Source organism: Callospermophilus lateralis, chromosome 2 (genome assembly GCF_048772815.1).
Source record: "Callospermophilus lateralis isolate mCalLat2 chromosome 2, mCalLat2.hap1, whole genome shotgun sequence".
Classification (NCBI taxonomy): Eukaryota; Metazoa; Chordata; class Mammalia; order Rodentia; family Sciuridae; genus Callospermophilus; species Callospermophilus lateralis.
Genome location: NC_135306.1, coordinates 75,474,278 through 75,494,622, shown reverse-complemented (window position 1 = coordinate 75,494,622; position 20,345 = coordinate 75,474,278). Strand labels below are relative to the sequence as shown.

Sequence of the window (20,345 nt, the reverse complement as noted above, 5' to 3'; positions counted from 1 at the left end):
TTTAAAAATGTTTAATAGTATTCAGCCTTAAAGAAGAATGAAATTATGGCATTTGCCGGTAAATGGATGGAGCTGAAGAATATCATGCTAAGCAAAACATGCCAATCTCCAAAAACCAAGGGCCAAATGTTTTCTCTGATATGCAAATGCTAATTTACAATGGCGGGAGGGGACTAAGGAAGAGTAGACTTACTTTAGATTAGGTAGAGGGGGTAAAGGGAGGGGAGGGGATATGGGACTAGGAAGGATAGTAGAATGAATCAGACATTATTACCCTATGTACATATATAACTATACAACCAATGGGATTCTACATCATGTATAACCAGAAGAATGAGAAATTATACTCCATTACATCTGATGTATCAAAGTGTATTCTATTGTCACGTATAACTGATTAAAACAAATAAAAAATATTTTTTAAAAAGTCAGACAGAAGTGTGCTGTGCAGACATTTTGTAAATGCAGAAAATACCTTAAGTAAAGGAAATCACCTTCAATAATGCAGGTAGACTACATCTAATTGAAAGGTGCTCAAAAGGAATAGAGGGCTGGGTGTGGTGGTACATACTTATAATCCTAGTAGTTCTGGAGCCTGAGGCAAGAGGATTGCAAGTTCAAAGCCAGCCTCAGCAACTTAGTGAGGCCCTAAGCCACTTAGCAAGACCCTGTCTCAATGAAATATAGAAAAGTGTTGGGGATGTGGCTAATGGTAATGGTAAATCGATCCCTGATATGGGAAAGAAAAAAGAGAGAAGAAGAAGACTGGGAGAGGGGAGGAAGGGAACCAATAAGGAAGAACTATGGAATGAAATTGACCAAATTATGTTATGTGCAAGTAAAAATATGTCACAATGTATCCCATTATTATGTATAATTATAATGCACTGATAAAATGAATAAATTTAGAATAACAAAATTGATTGATCAATGTATACTAAGTCATAACTGCATAGAAGTACAAGTTGTGGTGTGCTATTGCACAATAGGGAGAGTGATTATAGACAACAAAAATGTACTGTGTATTTCAAAATGGGACAAAGGATTCTGAATATTTTCACCATAAAGAAATGACAAATATTTGAAGAGACACGTTTACCCTGCTTTAAATATTATACAACATGCACACATATGAAGTGTCACGTCATATGCCATGAATATACACAATTTTTATGTTTGTATGTATCAGTTCAATATTAAATTAATAAATAGCAAAACCTAGTTTCCCTAAGTTAAAAAAAAGACAACAAAATAAGATTTGAATCAATAAAGGCAAAACTCATATTGGCTCAAGATGCTTAAGGACAAATTTTACCAATCATTCAATAATCAGAGTCTAACTCAGGGAAGACTCCTATGATTAAGAAATAACTAACACATTCATACTGATCCCTGGTCCACTATAGATCTTTCCTATTCCAAAGAAGGAATTCATAAGCTACTATTCCCAACCTAAACACAAAAAGTAAACTCCTTTAACTGTGAAAGTAGCCTCTATGCCACATACAGATTCACAGTTAAGTATGAATATCTTACTGGTTTGGGGGTCTTAAGCACAACCTTTGATTAGTAAGTAGCTTGTGCTTACATAAGGACAACCTCTAGAAAGACAGACTAAAAAGATATAAATCAGAAAAATGAGTCAGAAGTGACATCAGAGCTTTGCACACTAGTCCACTCAAATTAACATAAACAAATGACTAAAACAATAAGAAGTCAACATGTGAGTGGGTAGATATCAGAATTCAGACACTATAATCTGAAATGCTGTTTTGACCGCAAAATTGTAAAATACGCATATAAAGAGAAAAGTGTTACTGAAACATAATAAAAAATACTAGGCAAAAGACTATCTTTGAAGGGGCCTAAATGCTGAATTGGATAAAGACTTAAAAGCACCAATTAACAATATATTTGAAAAACATATGTAATAAATTAAATAAAGATGTAACAATGACCAACCAACTTAAAAATATCAATAAAGAAAAAGAAATTTCTTTCAAAATGGAACATCTGGAGTTGAAGAATACAATAAATGAAATGTATAAATTTTATAGAGATTCAACAATACATTTGAGCTGGGAAAAAAGAATTACCTAAACTGAAGACAAATTAACAGAGATACTACAATCTAAGGAAACAGAACCAAAAAAAAAAAATATGAACAATAATGCATAGAGCTTCAGAAAAATGTAGAACTCATCAAGCACATCACCTAAAGCACAATGGGAAGAAGACACACAGAAATGGGCCAAAAGCACAGCTAATGCATAATAGAAAAAGACAGAAATGGGGCAAAAGAAATTTGAAGAAATAAGAATGCAAATTTCTCAAACTTGATGAAGAATACTAATCTCCATATCTAAAATCTTCAATAAACTCTAAATAATATAAATACAAGGAGATTCACACCCAGACACATCATAATTAAATTACTAAATGATAGCCGGGCACAGTGGCACACACCTATAATCCCAGAGGCTCAGGAGGCTGAGGCAGAGGGATTGTGAGTTCAAAACCAGCCTCAGCAACTTAGTGAAGTACTAAGCAACCAAATGAGACCCTGTCTCTAAATTAAAAAAAAATAGGGCTGGGGATGTGGCTCAGTGGTCAAGTGCCCCTGAGTTCAATCCCTGGTAACCCACCCCCCCAAAAAAAATACTAAATGATAAAGAAAAATCCCATGAACACCAAAAACAACAATGATTCATAATACATAGAAACCACAATAAGAAAGGAAAGCAGACATTCTCAGCAGAAACAATGGAGGCAAGAAGGCAGTGGCACAGCGCACTGAAAGTGCTGAAACACTTGTCAAACTGGGCATGTAACTCAGTAGCTCAGTAGTAGAGTGTTTGATAGTATATGAGAGGCCATGGGTTCAATCCCCAGCTGAGGAACGAAAGGAAAACACTTGTTAACCAAGAGTCCTAAAACCAGCAAAATTGTTTTTCAAAAATAAGAGTAAGGTTTAAAATATTCCAAGATCAACAAAAACTCAACAGAATTAATTACTAGCAAAATTAGCTTAAAAGAAACATAGAAGTTGTTTAGGCTGAAAGAAATTAATATCAGTCATCAATGTAAACTTACAAGGAAAAATGAAGCTTGTGTAAAGGTAGTTACATAGGTAATGATGAAAGACAGCATAATTATATGTTGCTTTTCAGTTTCTTTTATATTACTTAAAAATAATTTTTATCCATAAAATTATATTTTGGGACCCATAGCAGAGAGAAATTAAATTAAATAACAATAATACAAAGCAAAAGGATAGAAATAAAGCTATATTGAATAAAGAAAATTAATAGCAGATGGTAACTGGAATATATGGGAAGAAATGAAGAGAACTACACCAGTAGATAAGGTAAATATTAAACAACAATAACAAAAAACATCAATGCATTGACTTATTACTATTCATTCTTCACAAAGCTTTATAAAATGATATGATTACATAAGGCAAAAATTATATAATGTGTGTATATATATATTTATATAAATATAAAATACAGTATCATATTTAGAAATAATAGTGCAAAAATAGGGGAAAGGGAATGGTTTTACATAGGAATAAAGTTTCTATGTCTGACCAGAGTAAAGTTAGCATAAATCTGAAGTAAATTGTAAAAAGTTAAGATATATATTATGAGCCCAACACCACCTAAGAAATTAATTTGTATGAATATTTTTAAATTATTTAAGGAATCAAAATGACAAACTAGAAAAGCCAATGGAAGGTGGCAGGTAAAGGAGGAACACAGGAAACAAAATAATCATGAGAAATAAAAAAAACTAAAAGCAAAATTGCATACATAATCCAACCACTTTAACGATAACATTAAAAGACAGCCAGGCCCAGCATGCCTCTAGTTCCAACCACTCAGGAAACAGGGAAGAGGATCCACTTGAGCCCACGAGTTGGGAGGCCAGCCTGGGTAATACAGTGAGACCCCAGAGTCCAAAATAAAAAAGAAAAATATCACATAAAATGGCAAAATAAAGCATTCAAAGAATCCTTCCACTGAAGCAATTATAAGATAGCAAGGTTGGACAAAAATCAACTTTTTTTGGAACCCTAGAATCTAATTTTTTTAAAAATATCTTTTAACAAACAGGAAAGTGCTTAATGAAAAAGGACACTGGGTTTCAGAAACAAAGCATTGTGGCATTTTTGTTTAACTATCTACCATTCCCCTTTCTCCAGTAGTGTGGTTGCCATGGGGACAATGGCTCATATTCCTACTATGGCTGACTGATGCCAAGGGACTACAGGAACCTTGTTCTTCAAATACTGTGGTCAAATGTTGTAATCTATTTGGAGGTTCCCCAAAATACCAGCACAGAGGATGACCTTCATTCCATACTCCCACCATCCAGGCAGAGGCAGTACCAGTTCCAAAATTTAAAGAAATGCCCATATCACAGATGCCAGGACATGGGACAATGATTAGGGAAAGCACCAAACAGACCCAAAAGTGTGGGAAGAAGGAGGTTCAGAAGAAAGTTTCTAGGAGGAATAAAGTCTCAAAATCCCCACTGAAAGTACCATGGAAACCAAAGAGCAACACTTAAACCCAGGATCAGAGATTTTCTAAAGAAGACCTGACAAAAACCTAGATTAACAGGTCTAGTAAATCTGTGAGCTGCATAAAAAGAGGAGGTTTATGCAAAGACAGAGTTATAGGTAGCCTGGCACAACGTTAAAGAAATGTTAGAACTCAAAGCAGAGCTGGAAGAGTATTTAACTTCATTTCCTTTTGATCCCAGGCATTTAAAGAAATCTCTATCAAGTCACTATCTCACCATCTGAGATAATGAAACAGACTAAAGGACACAGAATAGAGTCCTTTCAAAAAGGAGTTGGGAAAAGTTATGGCATTAATTTCTCAGAGCTGTCATAAAAATTATCACATACTGGAAGATTTAAGAATCTGTTCTATTATCACATACTGGAATACTTAAGAATCTGTTCTTTCACAGATCTGAAGATTAAAAATCTAAAATTGAGGGCTGGGGATGTGGCTCAAGCGGTAGTGCGCTCGCCTGGCATGCGTGCAGCCCGGTTTCGATCCTCAGCACCACATACAAACAAAATTGCTGTGTCCGCCGAAAACTAAAAAAAATAAATAAATATTAAAAAAAATTATCTCTCTCTCTCTCTCTCTTTAAAAAAAAAAAATCTAAAATTGAGGTGTCAGTAGAATTAGTTCCTTTTGAAAGCTTAGAGGGAGCAATTGTTCCTTGTTTCTCTCCAAAATTCTGAGCTGCTGGTAAGTATTGGCTTGAACATTCTGCAACTCTGCCATTGTTGCAATGTAGTATTTCAAATCTATGTTCATATTCTCTCTTTCATCTTCCTTATTTTCTGAATCTGGGTCCAAATTCTCCTCGTAAGGACATAAATCAGGATTAGGGCCAACATACCAACCTATCATGAATTCAACTTAACTTGATTACATCTGCAAAGACCATATTTTCAAATAAGGTTATATTCACAGTTACTTAGAATTAGGATTTGACATTACTTTTTGGAGAACAAAATTCTACCCATTATAGGCAGTAAACACACTTAAATAGACTATAAAAGAATGAGCAAGCAAAACCTAATGTAAGCTGAATGAAGAAAACAATAAGGATTAGAGGATAAGTAATGAATGAGAGACTAGAGAAATAAAGAAAATCCACAAAGTCAAAGTTGGGTTTTTTTAGAACTAGTAATAAAATTTATGTAGACTAAGAAAAATGAGAGAAGACTCAAATTGCTAAGATCAAAAATGAAAAAGGATAGTACTACCAATCTCAAAGAATGAAAAAAAATTGTAAGGTAATACTATAAACTATATGCAGAGAAATAAGATCATAGATGAAACAGACAAATTATTAAAGGCAAAAAACTACTAAAAAAGAGAAGCTATACCATATTATCCAGTAATTATAAACTTACAACAAAGAACGCTCAAGATTCAATAACTTCATTGGTAAATTCTACCAACAAATATTTAAATTAGAATTTTAAAAAATTATTTACCAAGTTTGTCAAAGAGGAAGGAACACTTTACAACTCATTATATGAGAACAAGTATATCCTTAATTAAAAAAAAAAAAAAGATGACGATATCACAAGCAAAAGAAAACTATAGGTCAATAGATCTAAAAAATTTTCAACTAAGTAAAAGAAAACCCAATCTAGCAATATTTTAAAAAGGATTATACATATGACAAAATGGGGTTTATTTCAGGAACATAATGATCTTTTAAAATCTGAAAGTCAACTGCGGTAATATACTATATATCAAGAGAACAAAGGAGAGAATCACAGCCTCTGGGACCAGACACCCTCCTGTTTCTCCTTTGCTATCAAAGCAATAAAACTTCTTTTTCCTTTTTCTCAAACTGTGTTCTCATTATTGGATTAGCATCAGGGACAAGGAATGAGCTTTCAGTAACAAATCTGGTACCCCAGATGGGACCCAAGAACAGCCCCCACTCCAATTTTCTTAGGCAGGCCTGGCTCTCCAAGCAATCCCACTTTCATGCTAAGGATGTCAAGTGGTTGGCGAACCTATGGAGAACCATCTGCAGGAGAGTTAGAAGACCAGTGAGTTTGCCTCAGGTGGAACTGGAAGAGCTGATACTTTGAATAAAGGGAGGGACTGAGGGATTGTCCCAGAAGCTGCATAAGGTCCTTTTGCTTTGGGGAACTCCTGCCTTCCCTCCCTTATGAGGCTACTCCATCTTGGTTCACTTTGAGAAAGAGGAAACTGAACTCAGTAAAGTCATGACACCATTGGCCATCTGGTAAGTCCCCCTGTGTGCACACTGAGACTCTTGATTCCACACCATCTTGTCCTTCTATGTGGGAACATCTTTGGAGTTACTGGTGTAGGAGTCACAGTTAAGCAGACTCAAACCTACAGATATTTGCTCTTTTCTGGTCTGCTTAGGTTCTCATCTGTTTATTGAGCTTGGGTTTGGGAATTCCCTCTAGTTGTCTATGTTTTTGTTTTATCTGTTATTGCCCCTTTTAAGACATGGGCAATACTGTGTTGATCCCACAAGTAATCTCTTGGGAAAGATCTTGGCTGACAGTAAAATAAAGATATTGCCAGATTAAAAACTACATTGTTAACGTTGTTTCTTTTACTGTGGCATGACTTCTGCCCATTTTTGTATTTTTCTTTAGTGTCCTATGTTTCATTGGCATGCAATTTTCTACTGAACATTTATTATAATTAAGAATTGATACATTAATAATTCAAAACATACCCATCATGTTACTAGAAAAAAATAGGTTCCTAAAAACAGAAAGGATACATTCAAGTTCAGTCTCACAGTAATTTTTTTTTTTTTTTAAATAAGGTTGAGTACCCCAAACCTGAAATGCTTGGGACTAGAAATATTTCTGATTTAGGATTACCTTAGATTTTTAAATGTTTGTATATAGGCACGATATCCTGGGGATGGGACTCAAGTCTAAACATGAAATGAATTAACATTTTATATATATCTCATATACAGAGCCTGAAGATAATTTTATACAATATTTTTAGTGCATTTGCATTTTGACTATAACCCATCACATAATATCTGGTGTGAAATTTTTTACTAGTGGTATTATGTTGGCATTCAAAAATTTTGGATTCTAAAGCATTTCAGAATTTCAGATCAGGGATTCTTAACCTGTGAAAGCAAATAATTACTTACTTGATTGCTTGTGCTCCTGGTCTTTGCACAATTAAAGTGCTAAATTCTTCTACTACAATGTGTATCAGCTCAGGTTTTTGGTTATTTTCCCTTAGAACGATGGACATACTTTTTAAGTGAACAAAAAACTTCATGGCTTCAAACTAGAGTATAACCAGAAGAATAAAATGGAAAAAAATATACATAAATATGTGTGTGTATATATATATATATATATACACAAAAAAAATAATCTTACTTAATATAGTTCATTCATTTCAAAAACACAAAATACTTTAGAAACAATCCTTCATCTATTCCCCCAAAGAAATACCACAGTAACACCAAAAAGTAAAGTAAAATTTTTGTTCTTACCTTGGAAATTAAAATAAATGCAATATTTACAGACTCAGAAACAGATCACAGAAAAAAGGTAGTAGCATATATTTCTGAGAAAAATTAAAATAGACATATCCAACACTAAACTCAGAGGTGTTAGGTAAGAAAACATCTTACTGTTTTGGGCAAGGTTGGATCAACTGCTGTTTCACTATAGCCAATTGCTTCATAGAGTAAAGCCTTTTCTTCAAGTGTCAACATTTCTTCCAGAACTACAAATTGTAAACAAGAACTTTGAAATTTCTGGTGGTAACAATAAAAAACCGAAATATAATTTACCTGCCTTCAGAAATAACATGAAAATTTTATTTTCCTTTTCTAATATTTTTAAGTATCAACTAATATTAGAATGACAATGATACTTTTAGAAGTTACTTTCCTAAAATACAAATTACTAAACATATAAATTGAGCAATATAAATTTCTAAATGTTTGTTTTAAGCAAGAGCTCAAAATATGGCTAACTGTACTGAACACTTTGTGCTCTATATGTGTAATAATAATTGTAATGCACTACACTGTCATATAGAAATAAAAAATAAAAATAAATTATTTATTTTCTTGTACATATTAAAATGCTTAAACAATAACTTTATTAATAATAAATTTAAACTGAATATAATCATGTACATATGCTTACACAATATCTATTTAATTAGAAAATTTTCTGCAAAACTCTATTTTCACAAGTGATGATTAACTACTCTACTGTAAAATGAAATGGACATACTTCCAGGTTTAATATCTGGTTGTTCTTTAGTATGTGATTCTGACCAAGTCCACAGCCAGTTAAACCATCCTTTTTTATCCTCTGGATCAATTATTCCTTCTTTATAAATCTTCTTTCCAGTTTTCTTTAACTAAAATCAACAAATTTTTGAATAAATGACAAATTATCCATTTTTTAGCAATCAAAAGAAATGGATACATGGTATTTCAAAATTAACTACCTGAATGAATGTAAACAATAAACACACTGAAAAAATAACCCAGTAACTTCAATTAGCCAAACATAAGAATTTAGGATTACCACATAGTTCTTCCTGTTATAAGACTTGGTACCTGGGACAGGGGACAGGAAGGGTGACCCCTACTTGCTTTCACTTTCATATGAACTCTGAATATCTGAAAAGCCCAATTATTACAAAAGAATTTCTTTCCATAAAAAATATGTCTGATTTAAATGGATATGGCAAAAAATGAAATCAAATTTTCTTATAATGCAAAAATGCAAATTTGAGCCCTTTTAGGAAACTATTTTATAATACAAAATATTGATAACAACATTATCTGTCATAACCATATGGAATTCAGAATTATTCTTACTAATTGAAAGAAAAACCTGAAGTTACCTCAACTTCTGCCTGTTGTCTAGCTATAGTTATATTAAAGACATCCAAGGCTTTTTCCAGCTCCTGAAAATATAAAAGAAAATGTGGTAATGTTATATAAATAAATGTACATAAATAACTTTAGTATATAAATCTACGAATTGCTATACTATAGAAAAATATGAGAGAGAAAGCTGAAAAGAGAACATCTACCAATATAACAAAATATATCTGTTAAATTCTGAAAGGCAACACTTGTGTGTGTGTTGTGTGTGTATATATATACACCAAAGTGAAAACTAGTATACAGAATATTTTGAACAAAAAAATCATATGTGTCATAAATATTAGAGTACAAACTCTGTAAGAGGTATAGATATATATTAAAGGATACATATATACATTGTTTGAAATAACTTATTTGGATTTTTAATATAGCTAAAGGTAAATATATCAATATCATTTTCAACTAAAAATATAATTATAAATCCTTCATAATATATGTACAGCTTGCATGGCATCATTAAGATATTCCAAGTAGACCTAGATAAATTTGCTAAAACATTTTTTTCATCTTTACACTTTTCACAGTTGTACCAGCTATAAAATAAACTGAGATAAGCTAAATCCTTCATGATATCTACTCATTTCTATAACTTTCAAGTAGTATGCTCAAGCTACTTTTGTCCCACAGATAAAAGATACATACATGCAACCATGACCTACTAACTACTACTCAGCACACTTGAAGGTCTCTGCTTAAGATTCAAAACTAAATAAGGAAATCTGAAACCACCCATAGCCTCTAAACCCAAGCATTCCTAATTATCACTGGGTCTTCAGAAAGTGTCTCACCTTAAAAATAAAAGTAAAACTCAATCTTCAGGGAGTTTCTAATTGGAAATCCATTCTAGATTCAGAATGGCTACACTAATTTCAAGAGGCTAACTCCCTTTGTCTCTTTAAGCTGTACTTCATCCATCTTGTAAAATAGCCCTTCTTAGAATATGTAAAATGCAAAAATATTTAGACTAATACACAGATAGTATCTCACAACAGTTAATACACAGATAGTATCTCAAGACAGAGTATTAACTATAAAGTTGCTGATAAAGACTTCAGATACCACAAGAATGAAGAGAAAAAATTCTTTCTGTATGGGCAGAAAATTCAGGGATCTTCATGCAAGAGATGACACTTCAGTACAAGTTCAGGGACAAGAAGAATTAGAATGAGGAAAGATGGATGGCACATATTAGCACAACTGTTTCTACAAGAATGAGCACTGGAGCTGGGGTTGTAGCTCAGTAGTAGAGCCCTTGCCAGCATGTGTGAGGTACTGGGTTCAATCCTCAGCACAACAAAAATATGAATAAATAAAATGAAGGTATTGTGTCCATCTATAACTAAAAATATATACAAAAAATGAGCACTGAACATATAGAAAACTTAATTAATACACAATCAGATGATAACAGCAAAAATGTGATTGATGATGCCAGTAACATACAACTTTGGAAACCAACAGAGAAGTTTGAAAAAAGTGTAGCATACACTTTATTTTGGCTTTGAGGTTAAAAACAACATGAGACTTCAAGTTCCATGTGCATAAACCCAAATCTCTTCAGAATAAATATAATCTCCTAAATTTCAAAAGCTCACAGGAGAATTTCATAAGATCTTTTATTACGTGAAATTAGAACAGGAGCACAAAGGTGTCTAAAAAAAAGTGCAGTTACTAAAAGTCAGAATAACGAGTCACTAAATATATTGATGTAGGCATTATACAGTACAACTATTTTGTGTTTTTTTTATTTATTTAAATGCTAACCTCTAAAGACATGAGAATTTCACCAGGTGGTTTCTTATTTATTAACTTTTTTTTGTACAGTTCTTTATATTGCTTCAGTTTTTGTCTATGTTCCCGAATATGCTTCCATGACCACATCCGTAAGCTGGGGCAAACATTTACTTCAAGAATACCATGTATAGCGTAAGCCCACCTAGTTACAAAACAAAAAAGAAACACCCCAAACATAACACTCTAAAATCAACAGTCTGAAACAAAATTTATACTCTAACAACAAGCATATCTATAATATTGAGATTAGTAAAAAGATGTATTATCTGAGCATTTGCTGTTTCCCAATCCTGTTTATATTAACAATCCGTTAATTATTAATCTTACTTCTTTCCAAAGTAAAAATAAGCAAAATCATTCAATTTTGGCTAAAAATTATATGGCTCTACACAAAAACTATTAAGGCTTTTTAGTAAAATAATAATTGAAGTACATACCTAAAAGAGTAATAGAAACTTGTAGAAACTAGATAATTATTTAAAAACTAGAATAACAATATATCTTTGCATTTTAAAATGGACGTTTACCATATAGACTCTATAACCTTCTTAGTTTTTAAAACTCATGTAATAAATAGATTTAGTGGGTCTGACAGGAAAGTTTGAAGGAAATAAAGAAGATATTGCTAGAAAACAAAACAAGATAGTTTTAAATAATTGCAAAAACACTGATCCCTCTATAGTAAATAAAAATTATGGTATTTTATTATCTCTAGCTATAAACGGTTATAAAGAACCCCTTGAGTCAGTGTTACTAACAAAAACAGCTACTACATACATTTCCAGACATAAATCAATTTAATCAAAGTTTGTATGAAGACCTTAAAAAGACTACCTTAAAAAAACTAATGTCTAAGAAACTTACTTTTTTGCCATATGTTTTAAATCATTATTAAAAAACAAAACAAACAAACAAAAAAACTTAAAAGGCATTTTTACCATTCCTTGGCATGGAAATGAAGAGGAACATCAGGTTTGAATTTCCTGTATGGCAGGTTTTGTGTCATCATATCAACTGATTCAAGAAGCTCCATAACACTGAAATACTAAAGAATGGACAAATTAAAATTCTCAAATGCTTGAAGTTTTTTTGCTCAACTGAAAAGTGAAATTACCAGCATTTTAAGGAAATGCTACCATATAACATTATGAATTTTAGAAAAACATTGAAAATCTTATTTCTGTTTTGATTAAACAATAACTCAAAACTTAAAATTTCATCAAAGAAAATCACCTGTGGTTTATTAAATTCAATTGCTATGCTATGTAACTCAACTTCCAAGTTTATTTTGGGGTCAGAAAAGTCAAAATCTGATCGGCGATTCATCTGAAGTTTGGCTTTAGCAGATATGGGGCGAAATACTGAAAAATAATAGAAATTGAAAAAAATTAAATTCAATCATCCTTTAAAAGTCTCAAGGCACCAAATGTATCAAGTTGAAAACACTGATTTTCATTTTTTTATACCATTTTTACAGTTCTTAAATGTCCACACTGCCACAACTTGGTCCAAAGAACTGTTTCTTAATTAGTGAAAATGTTTTTTTTTCTTTCTTATAATTCATGTTATCTACCATAAGTAGAATAAGGCTAACAAAAAGCACCCTCAGAACACCAATAAATGCTTAAAAGCAGCAACACTCAACTATTAGGAAAAACAATCCAATAAAATGATTTCACTGCAAGTACACCATTTTAGAAAATGATTATTAGAAATATTATGAGGAAAACAATTATATTTAAAATTGACTTTCATTTTACGATTTTGAATTCTAAATTTCTCTGTATCTTCCTATTCCTCCTTTCAATCTGTGAAAAAAGGGCAGAGAAGATGACAGTTTTTCCCAGATTACCTGCTTCCCTGACTCCATCATACCAAAAAGAATAAGAACTATGCAGAGGGAAACCAATAATAGCAGAATTCAGACAGACATCAACCATCAAATTATAAACTAATTTGTATACAATGATAATGTATTCCTCTTAATCATCCCTAAGGACTAGCACTCACTACAACTGATTGATCTGCAAACTTTTCACTTTGCTACATGTCCTTAGTTTCATCCATAGTCTGCCATGTTATTTTTGTGTTACTGTTTTTAAAGTCTGTTTTCTCTACTTTTTAAAATGTCTTAACTGATAGGTAAAAGCATAAAAATTATACCTATTAATGGGTTGTCATCTACTGTTTGAATACATGCATACATTGTGAAATGTTTAAATATCGTTAAACATATCTATCTATGTCCTCAAAGATTCATCATTTATAGTGAAAATTTCATGATAAAAACTTCCTTTCCAGCTGGGCATGGTGGCACATGCCTGTAATCCCAGTGGCTTGGGAAGTTGAGGCAGGAGGATCCCAAGTTCAAAGCCAGCCTCAGCAACTCAAACAACACAGCAAGACCCCAGTACCAAACAAACAAACAAACAACTCCCCTTCCTAGCATTATGCCAATTATGAATTTATTGCCTGTGAATTCCAAATTTACCCTTTATGCCTGCTCTGAAAAATGATTTAAGGTCCTTCAAATATTTTTCCTTTACCAGCCATTATAATAATAACCTTTAAACCACTAGCGACACTACAGAGGAAGGATTTATCCTGCCTGGTTCCAGTGTGGTCATTTAACAAACTTCTACAAAGGAATGGTTCTTTATTCCTTTAGAACACACTTTAACCACTGACTGGTTCCTATAGCATGAAGGTGTTTAGAACCAGCCTTTTGAAGGTAGAGCATAGAGCAGCAACTTCCCCTACTACCCTACTTAGGAAGACCTGTACTAAAGCACTGACAGTAAGAAACCTCTCCATGAGGCTAACCAGGGAACAGATTTGCGGGCAGAGCAGAATAGGGACTTTCTGCCATTCAGTGAGCTACAACCATTACCTCTCCAACAAGGTCTAGACCTCAGTCCTCAGGAAGGGGTTCTTCTTTAGGCACTTCATCTTAGCCCTAGGGTAGAAGCTATTTCTTTTATCATCTACTCCTAAATTTTTTAGATTTCTCTTCTTTTTTTTTTTTTTAACTAGTCAACACCTTGTTACTCCAAAACTGTCTAACAGTTAATATTTATTTACATTAAACTTTACCTGTTCAAATTATATTCAATTCTCTCTCTTCATTGGATCCTTACTGATACAATATAAAATGACCACAGGGCAAAGGAGAAATAAGTCAAACCTTAAGTAACAGATTTGAGAATCATAAACATATATGATAGATAGCTCTTCTATTCTGAGCATTTCCTATGAGGAACAAGTTTAAAAATGAAACCATATTCAAAAAAATGAAAATAATATTTTAAGAGTGGGAAGAATAAAAAGAGCCATTTGAGGAAACTGACAAAGGTTATCAATAAGGTAGAATAATACAAAAAGAAAAATACTTTCAGGGAGAATATTTTGTGGTTAATGACTGCAGGCAGCCAAATTCAAGAGTGCCCTCAGGACTGAAGAAATGACACTCCTTTTCTCTGTGTATTTTAGTAACTTGTTTCACATTATAAAAGCAATATGTATTCATTTAGAAAATTTGAAAAACAAAAAACTATAAAGAAGAAAAATTTTAAGTGCATGTTTTTAAAATAATAAGATCACAGTGCAACTAAAGCTATAGCAGCTAGTTTTATTAAGCTGTATTTGCTATGTCAAAATATCTTTATAAACATTATCTTAATATTGAATATAACTGAATATAAGCCTTATTGAATATAATCCTTAGAGATTTATCACAATTTATTACCGTATTTGTTTTTAGACATTTTCTCCTGTAGTTCTGAATGATAGCTAAAGCTCCTAAGCATATAAAAAAGATAATTTTTTTGTTTTTCAAATTTTTTTTTATTTGTTCTTTGTAGTTATACATGACAATAGAATGTATTTTGACATTTCATTCATACATGGAGTATAACTTCCCATTCTTGTGGTTGTACATGATGTAGAACTATACTGGTTGTGTATTCATTCATACATCAACATAGGAAAGCTATGTCTGATTCACTCTACTGTCATTCCCATTCTCATCCCTCCTCCTTTCTTCTCACATATATTAAATATATTATAGATATCTCAACTATACAAGAGAAAATTTAATATAAAAGAACAGTGATACCAAAAATGTTAATGTATATTTTATACTGATTAATTACACTTTTTATTTTATAGAATACACTTACCAAAATCATAACCTTGTGGAACAATATATTCATTAACAACACCATTCTTCAAGTTGTCCTATTAAAAGACAAATTGCTTTTATTTATATTCACATCAATATACCTTTATCCTACAAAATTCTATTATCTGCAAAAAAATGTTTAAAAGCACTTAGCTATGAGAAAATATTAAAGTAATTAAACAATATAGCATTAAACTACTACAAAACAATGCTTTAGGAGATATCAAGATATGCATATATGTGTGTACATGCATTCATGCTTGTGTAATTCACCTATTAGTATAAATAGCTAATGAATTTTACCTAGGGAAAAAAATACCAACTCTGGTAGTGATAGAATACTTATGATGAATTATACTTTATACAAAAAATGATACTAACAAACATATATGCACACATCCAAATAATTTACTCACCAATGATTTGTCATAATCATTAAGATAAAACATCTGAGACTGTACATTCCAGTAGGCAAAAAGATTGTCCAACCGAATTAACTGAAAATAAATCAAATTTATTATGTTTTATTTTCTTTGAAGTATTAACATAAGCCATTCAGAAGTCTCAAATAATTGAGTAATATGACAGAGTTAAGCAAATAGTAACAGTTCACATTAACTCTTATCTATATGTATATTTTCATTTATTTTTCTAAAAGTCTCTTTCAAGTCAATGAGTTAGCATTTATTTATTTTACCTTACGAACTAGTTTCTCAGTTTCATCTTGTAAATATGGAACCCAGTACTGATCAGTGGTCTGAAAAGGAAAAAAAGAGCAGTAAAATGATCTTTACATTTGAAATGGCAGAGTGCTCTCATTATAACCTAAGACCAATTTCTCATGAAAATGCCATTAAAAATATATAATTTAGGAAAAAAAACCTTTAGAAGATGGAAAGATATACTATGTTCTTAATTGGCAGAATAAATATTGTCAAAATGGCCATACTACCAAAAGCAGTATACAGATTCAATGCAATCCCTCTCAAATACCGATAACATTCTTCACAGAATTAGAAAAAAAAAATTCTTAAATTCATTTGGAAGAATAAGACACATAGGATAACCAAAGCCATACAAAGTAGGAAAAGCAAAGAAGGAGGCCTCATAATAGCTGATCTTAAATTATGCTACAGAGCTATCTTAACAAAAGCAGCATGGACTGGCATCAAGATAGACAAGAAGAAGAAAGAAACAGAAAACACAGAGACAAATCCACATTTCTACAGCCATGTGTTATTTGACAAAAAGTGCAAAAAATGTATTTTGGAAAAAGCCTTTTTAACAAGTGGTGCTAGGAAAACAGGATAGCTATGTGTAGAAAAAAATAGAAACTAGACCTATATCACCCATCCTGAACAAAAGTCAAACTGAAATGGATCAAAGGCTTAGGAATTAGAACACAAATTTATAACTGCTAGAAGACAATACAGGGTCAACATTCCATCATATAAGTGCTGACTTCCTTAACAAGACCCCCATAGTGCAAGAAACACACACACACACACACACACACACACACACACACTTAAAAAAAAAAAAAAAGAAACAACAATGGAGTTTTACTCAGCCATTAAAAAGAATGAAATTATGGCTTGTGCCAGTAGATGGAAATGGAAGTGAAACTAACCAAACTCAGAAACTTAAAGGTCAAAATATTTTCTCTCATATGCAGAAACTAGAGTAAACTAAAGGAAAAGGGAAAGGAAAGATAAAATTACATAAAGAACCAATCAAATACAAATAATAGGCCAGGGAGCAAAAGGAAGTCTAGTAGAGGAAGAAGCATGGGAGAGGGGAGGAAGGACAGGTAGGAAACGTGGGTGGAGGGACAAAGGCGGTGGATTGTGAACCAAAATCAAACTCCTTGAACATATTTGTTTGTCAGAATGAACTCAACTACTATGTAGAACCACAAAGCTCTAATAATCTTTTTAAAAATATACCATTCAAACTGGTTGTGGTGGCACACACCTGTAATCCCAGAGGCTCAGGAGGCTGAGACAGGAAGATTGCTGAGTTCAAAGCCAGCCTCAGCAAAATCGAGGCGCTAAGCAACTCAGTGAGACCCTATCTCTAAGTAAAATACAAAATAGGGCTGGGGATGTGACTCAGAGCCTTTGAGTTGAACCCCTGGAACACCACCCCCCAAAATCATTCTATCAAAGACTATTAAGGACCACAGGAAAGTCTCTGCTTTCGTGGAGGTCAAAAACAAAACAATTAAAACAAGTAAATACAAACAGGTAAGTGTCACCACAGAGGTTAAATAGTTAACTGTGACAACAAAGAGCTTGCCAAATGGCAGTGACAACAAAGAGCTTGCCAAATAAAATGATGATCAACTTAATATAATGAACTATAGAAATGACACCTGAAAAAAAGGCTTATGACTAACCTAATTTATGATATGAGTAGAAATTATTGATTCTAAGTAGGAATTATTGTTCACAAAAGGAAGGCCCAAAGATATGTAAAGATGACACGTTCAGAGAACTGAAACAGCGCAGTATGGCCAGAGAATATAACACAAACAAAGAAAAGAGGTGAAATCTGTTTTGTTATGTGGAGTAAGATTACAAGATTTATAAACTATATAAAGACAAAACTACACATTTTTCCTTAAAGCAATCAAGGTATTCTGTCCTTATTTTCAACATAACAGCAGTATTTGACAACTTACCCTACCCACTTTAAAGTAACTTTTCACTTTTTGTTTTTGCTTATGGTAGAGCCATGAAAAATGAAATCATACATAAAACTCAACAGATACAAGATATGCAACTATATAATAAAAAACTATATAGAAGTTAAATTGCATTACATGTGAGGAAAAAAAGTTTTTTAAATATTGTGAAGTGGAAAAGTTAACGTACTGAAGAAACAAAATATTTATGTAAACTTTTCAAATAAACCTACATTTTTAATGAACATATTGTATAAAAGTTTTAATACTTAGAATGTTTATCTCTAGGGGAGATGAGAAGGGTGAATTGAAAATAAAAGGAGTTTAAACTTTATCTATAACTGTGTAGTCCTATAAAATTATTTAATATTTAGAGTAAGTAACAAATTCAACAACTATTCATTCTGAATGCAAGCAAATTTTTCAGAATTCTCTGTGTTCCTTTATTTTCAAAATTGCTCTATTTCACAATTAAACAGGAGAAAGTATGCGACAATACTAATAATGGTGGTGAGGAAATGAATTCTTAAGAGTTTTTCAAGACTAATCAAAGATTCAGAAACAAATATTTATTATTTTTATTTAGTACTTATTTATTAGAAGTTTGGAAATATTTTTGCAGTGCTGAGGAGAAAATCAATTTTTTAAGCAAACAAAAATATCTAACATTGTAGTTACCAATAATAATAGGCCTTCACATTTTAAACTAAATTTTATTTCCAGTTTCATAAATGTGAATTTACTTTCCCCTCAATTCCAATTCTACGTACGACTTTTCTACAACTAAATGCAAAACTATTTCTAATACAGCATATACAAATCATAATTGTAGTCTGAATAACTGTATTCCACAATTAAATATAGTCATTACTTCTTTAAATGAAGTACCTGCATGCTGAGATTTTGTAAAGAAATACCAAATGACAGTGGTTTCTCACGATTTGTGATCTAAAGAGGGAAAAAAGAAAATCTTAGTCAAATTTGTTAACAGTTGAACAAAATTCACTTTATGGAAAAAGTTAACTTTCTAGGACGTATCCTATTTTGAATATTCAAAAACATTGTATTTCTTCCTTTGAAAATATCTTTGGTTCCTACATTTTTTCTAAAACAAATTAAAATACTTAATATTAACATCTGTGTTATACTATAATGATACACCTACACAATGTTTTCTAGTTTATAAAAAAAAAAAGTTTATTAAAAAAAATTGACACAGGGCTGGGGTTGTGGCTCAGTGGTAGAGAGCTTGCCTAGCATGTGTGAGACACTGGTTTCTATTCTCAGGACCACAAAAAAATAAATAAATTAAATAGAGGTACTGTATCCATCTACAACTAAAATAAATTTTTTAAAAAAGACTGACACAGTAATACTATAAAGCAAATAATTCAGTGTTCTAAGAGAACACCAAATTAAGCTTAAACAATTAGTTAAGCCTAACACTACTGATCCCTAGAGCAGAGCTCTTTCCAGGAGATAAAAGTAGCATATTTTTAAAAGTACTTAATTTTGAAATTGGTAATTTCCAAGGCATTTTCATTCATGATCTGGAGTTTGAACAGTTTAGGAAAATGTAACCAAACACTCACTATTAACAACTGAAAATTACAACACACATTCATGTGCTTAGTACACATGAGTCCCCACAATCAATCCTCAGTTCCCAAAAAAAGAATAGATCATGTTATCTTCAGTTTTATATCTTTCAACCTCTCAGCATTATTTAATAGTCTGGCTAGTATAAAGTAAGTATCAACAAATAGTACAATGACTTACATATAAATGTATCTTTTAAAATCATCTATATTTTTAAAATACTTACATCATCTTCATAACGAATATGGATGTTGGAAATTTTCACTTGAAGATTTTTTATGATCTGAGTAACTAATTTTTCTGTAAAAGTATCCTGTTTCTCCTCCCGCTGTTGTTCTACAATTGCAAATATTCCTTTTATTTAATTTGAATGAAACATACATCCTGTAACTATCTATACATTGAGGGAGCATTTTTATAACGTCTTACTTAAGAAAAATAGAGATTTAAAAATTGAACACTAAAAGCATGCTTTCCAAAAACCTTTCAAACCAAAAACTTTCAAAGACAATCAAATACACAAAATTTTTCAAAACATAGTTTCTTGTTCAATAAAACTAAAATCAAAGAGGTAAAATTTACTGGCATAAAATTTTATAATTT

At 31.8% G+C, this 20,345-nt stretch overlaps 1 protein-coding gene across 2 annotated transcripts in view; it reads right to left on the bottom strand.

Moving 5' to 3' along the window:
• The window catches only part of Vps13a (vacuolar protein sorting 13 homolog A), a 259,461-nt gene that overhangs the window by 203,101 nt on the left and 36,015 nt on the right, over window positions 1-20,345 (bottom strand). For both annotated transcript variants that reach the window (XM_076846072.2, XM_076846073.2), the window contains exons 6-17: window positions 19,969-20,078; window positions 19,032-19,091; window positions 16,155-16,214; window positions 15,874-15,954; window positions 15,456-15,513; window positions 12,511-12,638; window positions 12,216-12,322; window positions 11,248-11,419; window positions 9,438-9,500; window positions 8,816-8,945; window positions 8,203-8,297; window positions 7,708-7,850 (exon numbers count right to left, since the gene is read on the bottom strand). In XM_076846072.2, the coding sequence (XP_076702187.1) occupies window positions 7,708-7,850; window positions 8,203-8,297; window positions 8,816-8,945; window positions 9,438-9,500; window positions 11,248-11,419; window positions 12,216-12,322; window positions 12,511-12,638; window positions 15,456-15,513; window positions 15,874-15,954; window positions 16,155-16,214; window positions 19,032-19,091; window positions 19,969-20,078 (1,207 nt within the window). The remainder of the gene's footprint in view (window positions 1-7,707; window positions 7,851-8,202; window positions 8,298-8,815; window positions 8,946-9,437; window positions 9,501-11,247; window positions 11,420-12,215; window positions 12,323-12,510; window positions 12,639-15,455; window positions 15,514-15,873; window positions 15,955-16,154; window positions 16,215-19,031; window positions 19,092-19,968; window positions 20,079-20,345) is intronic.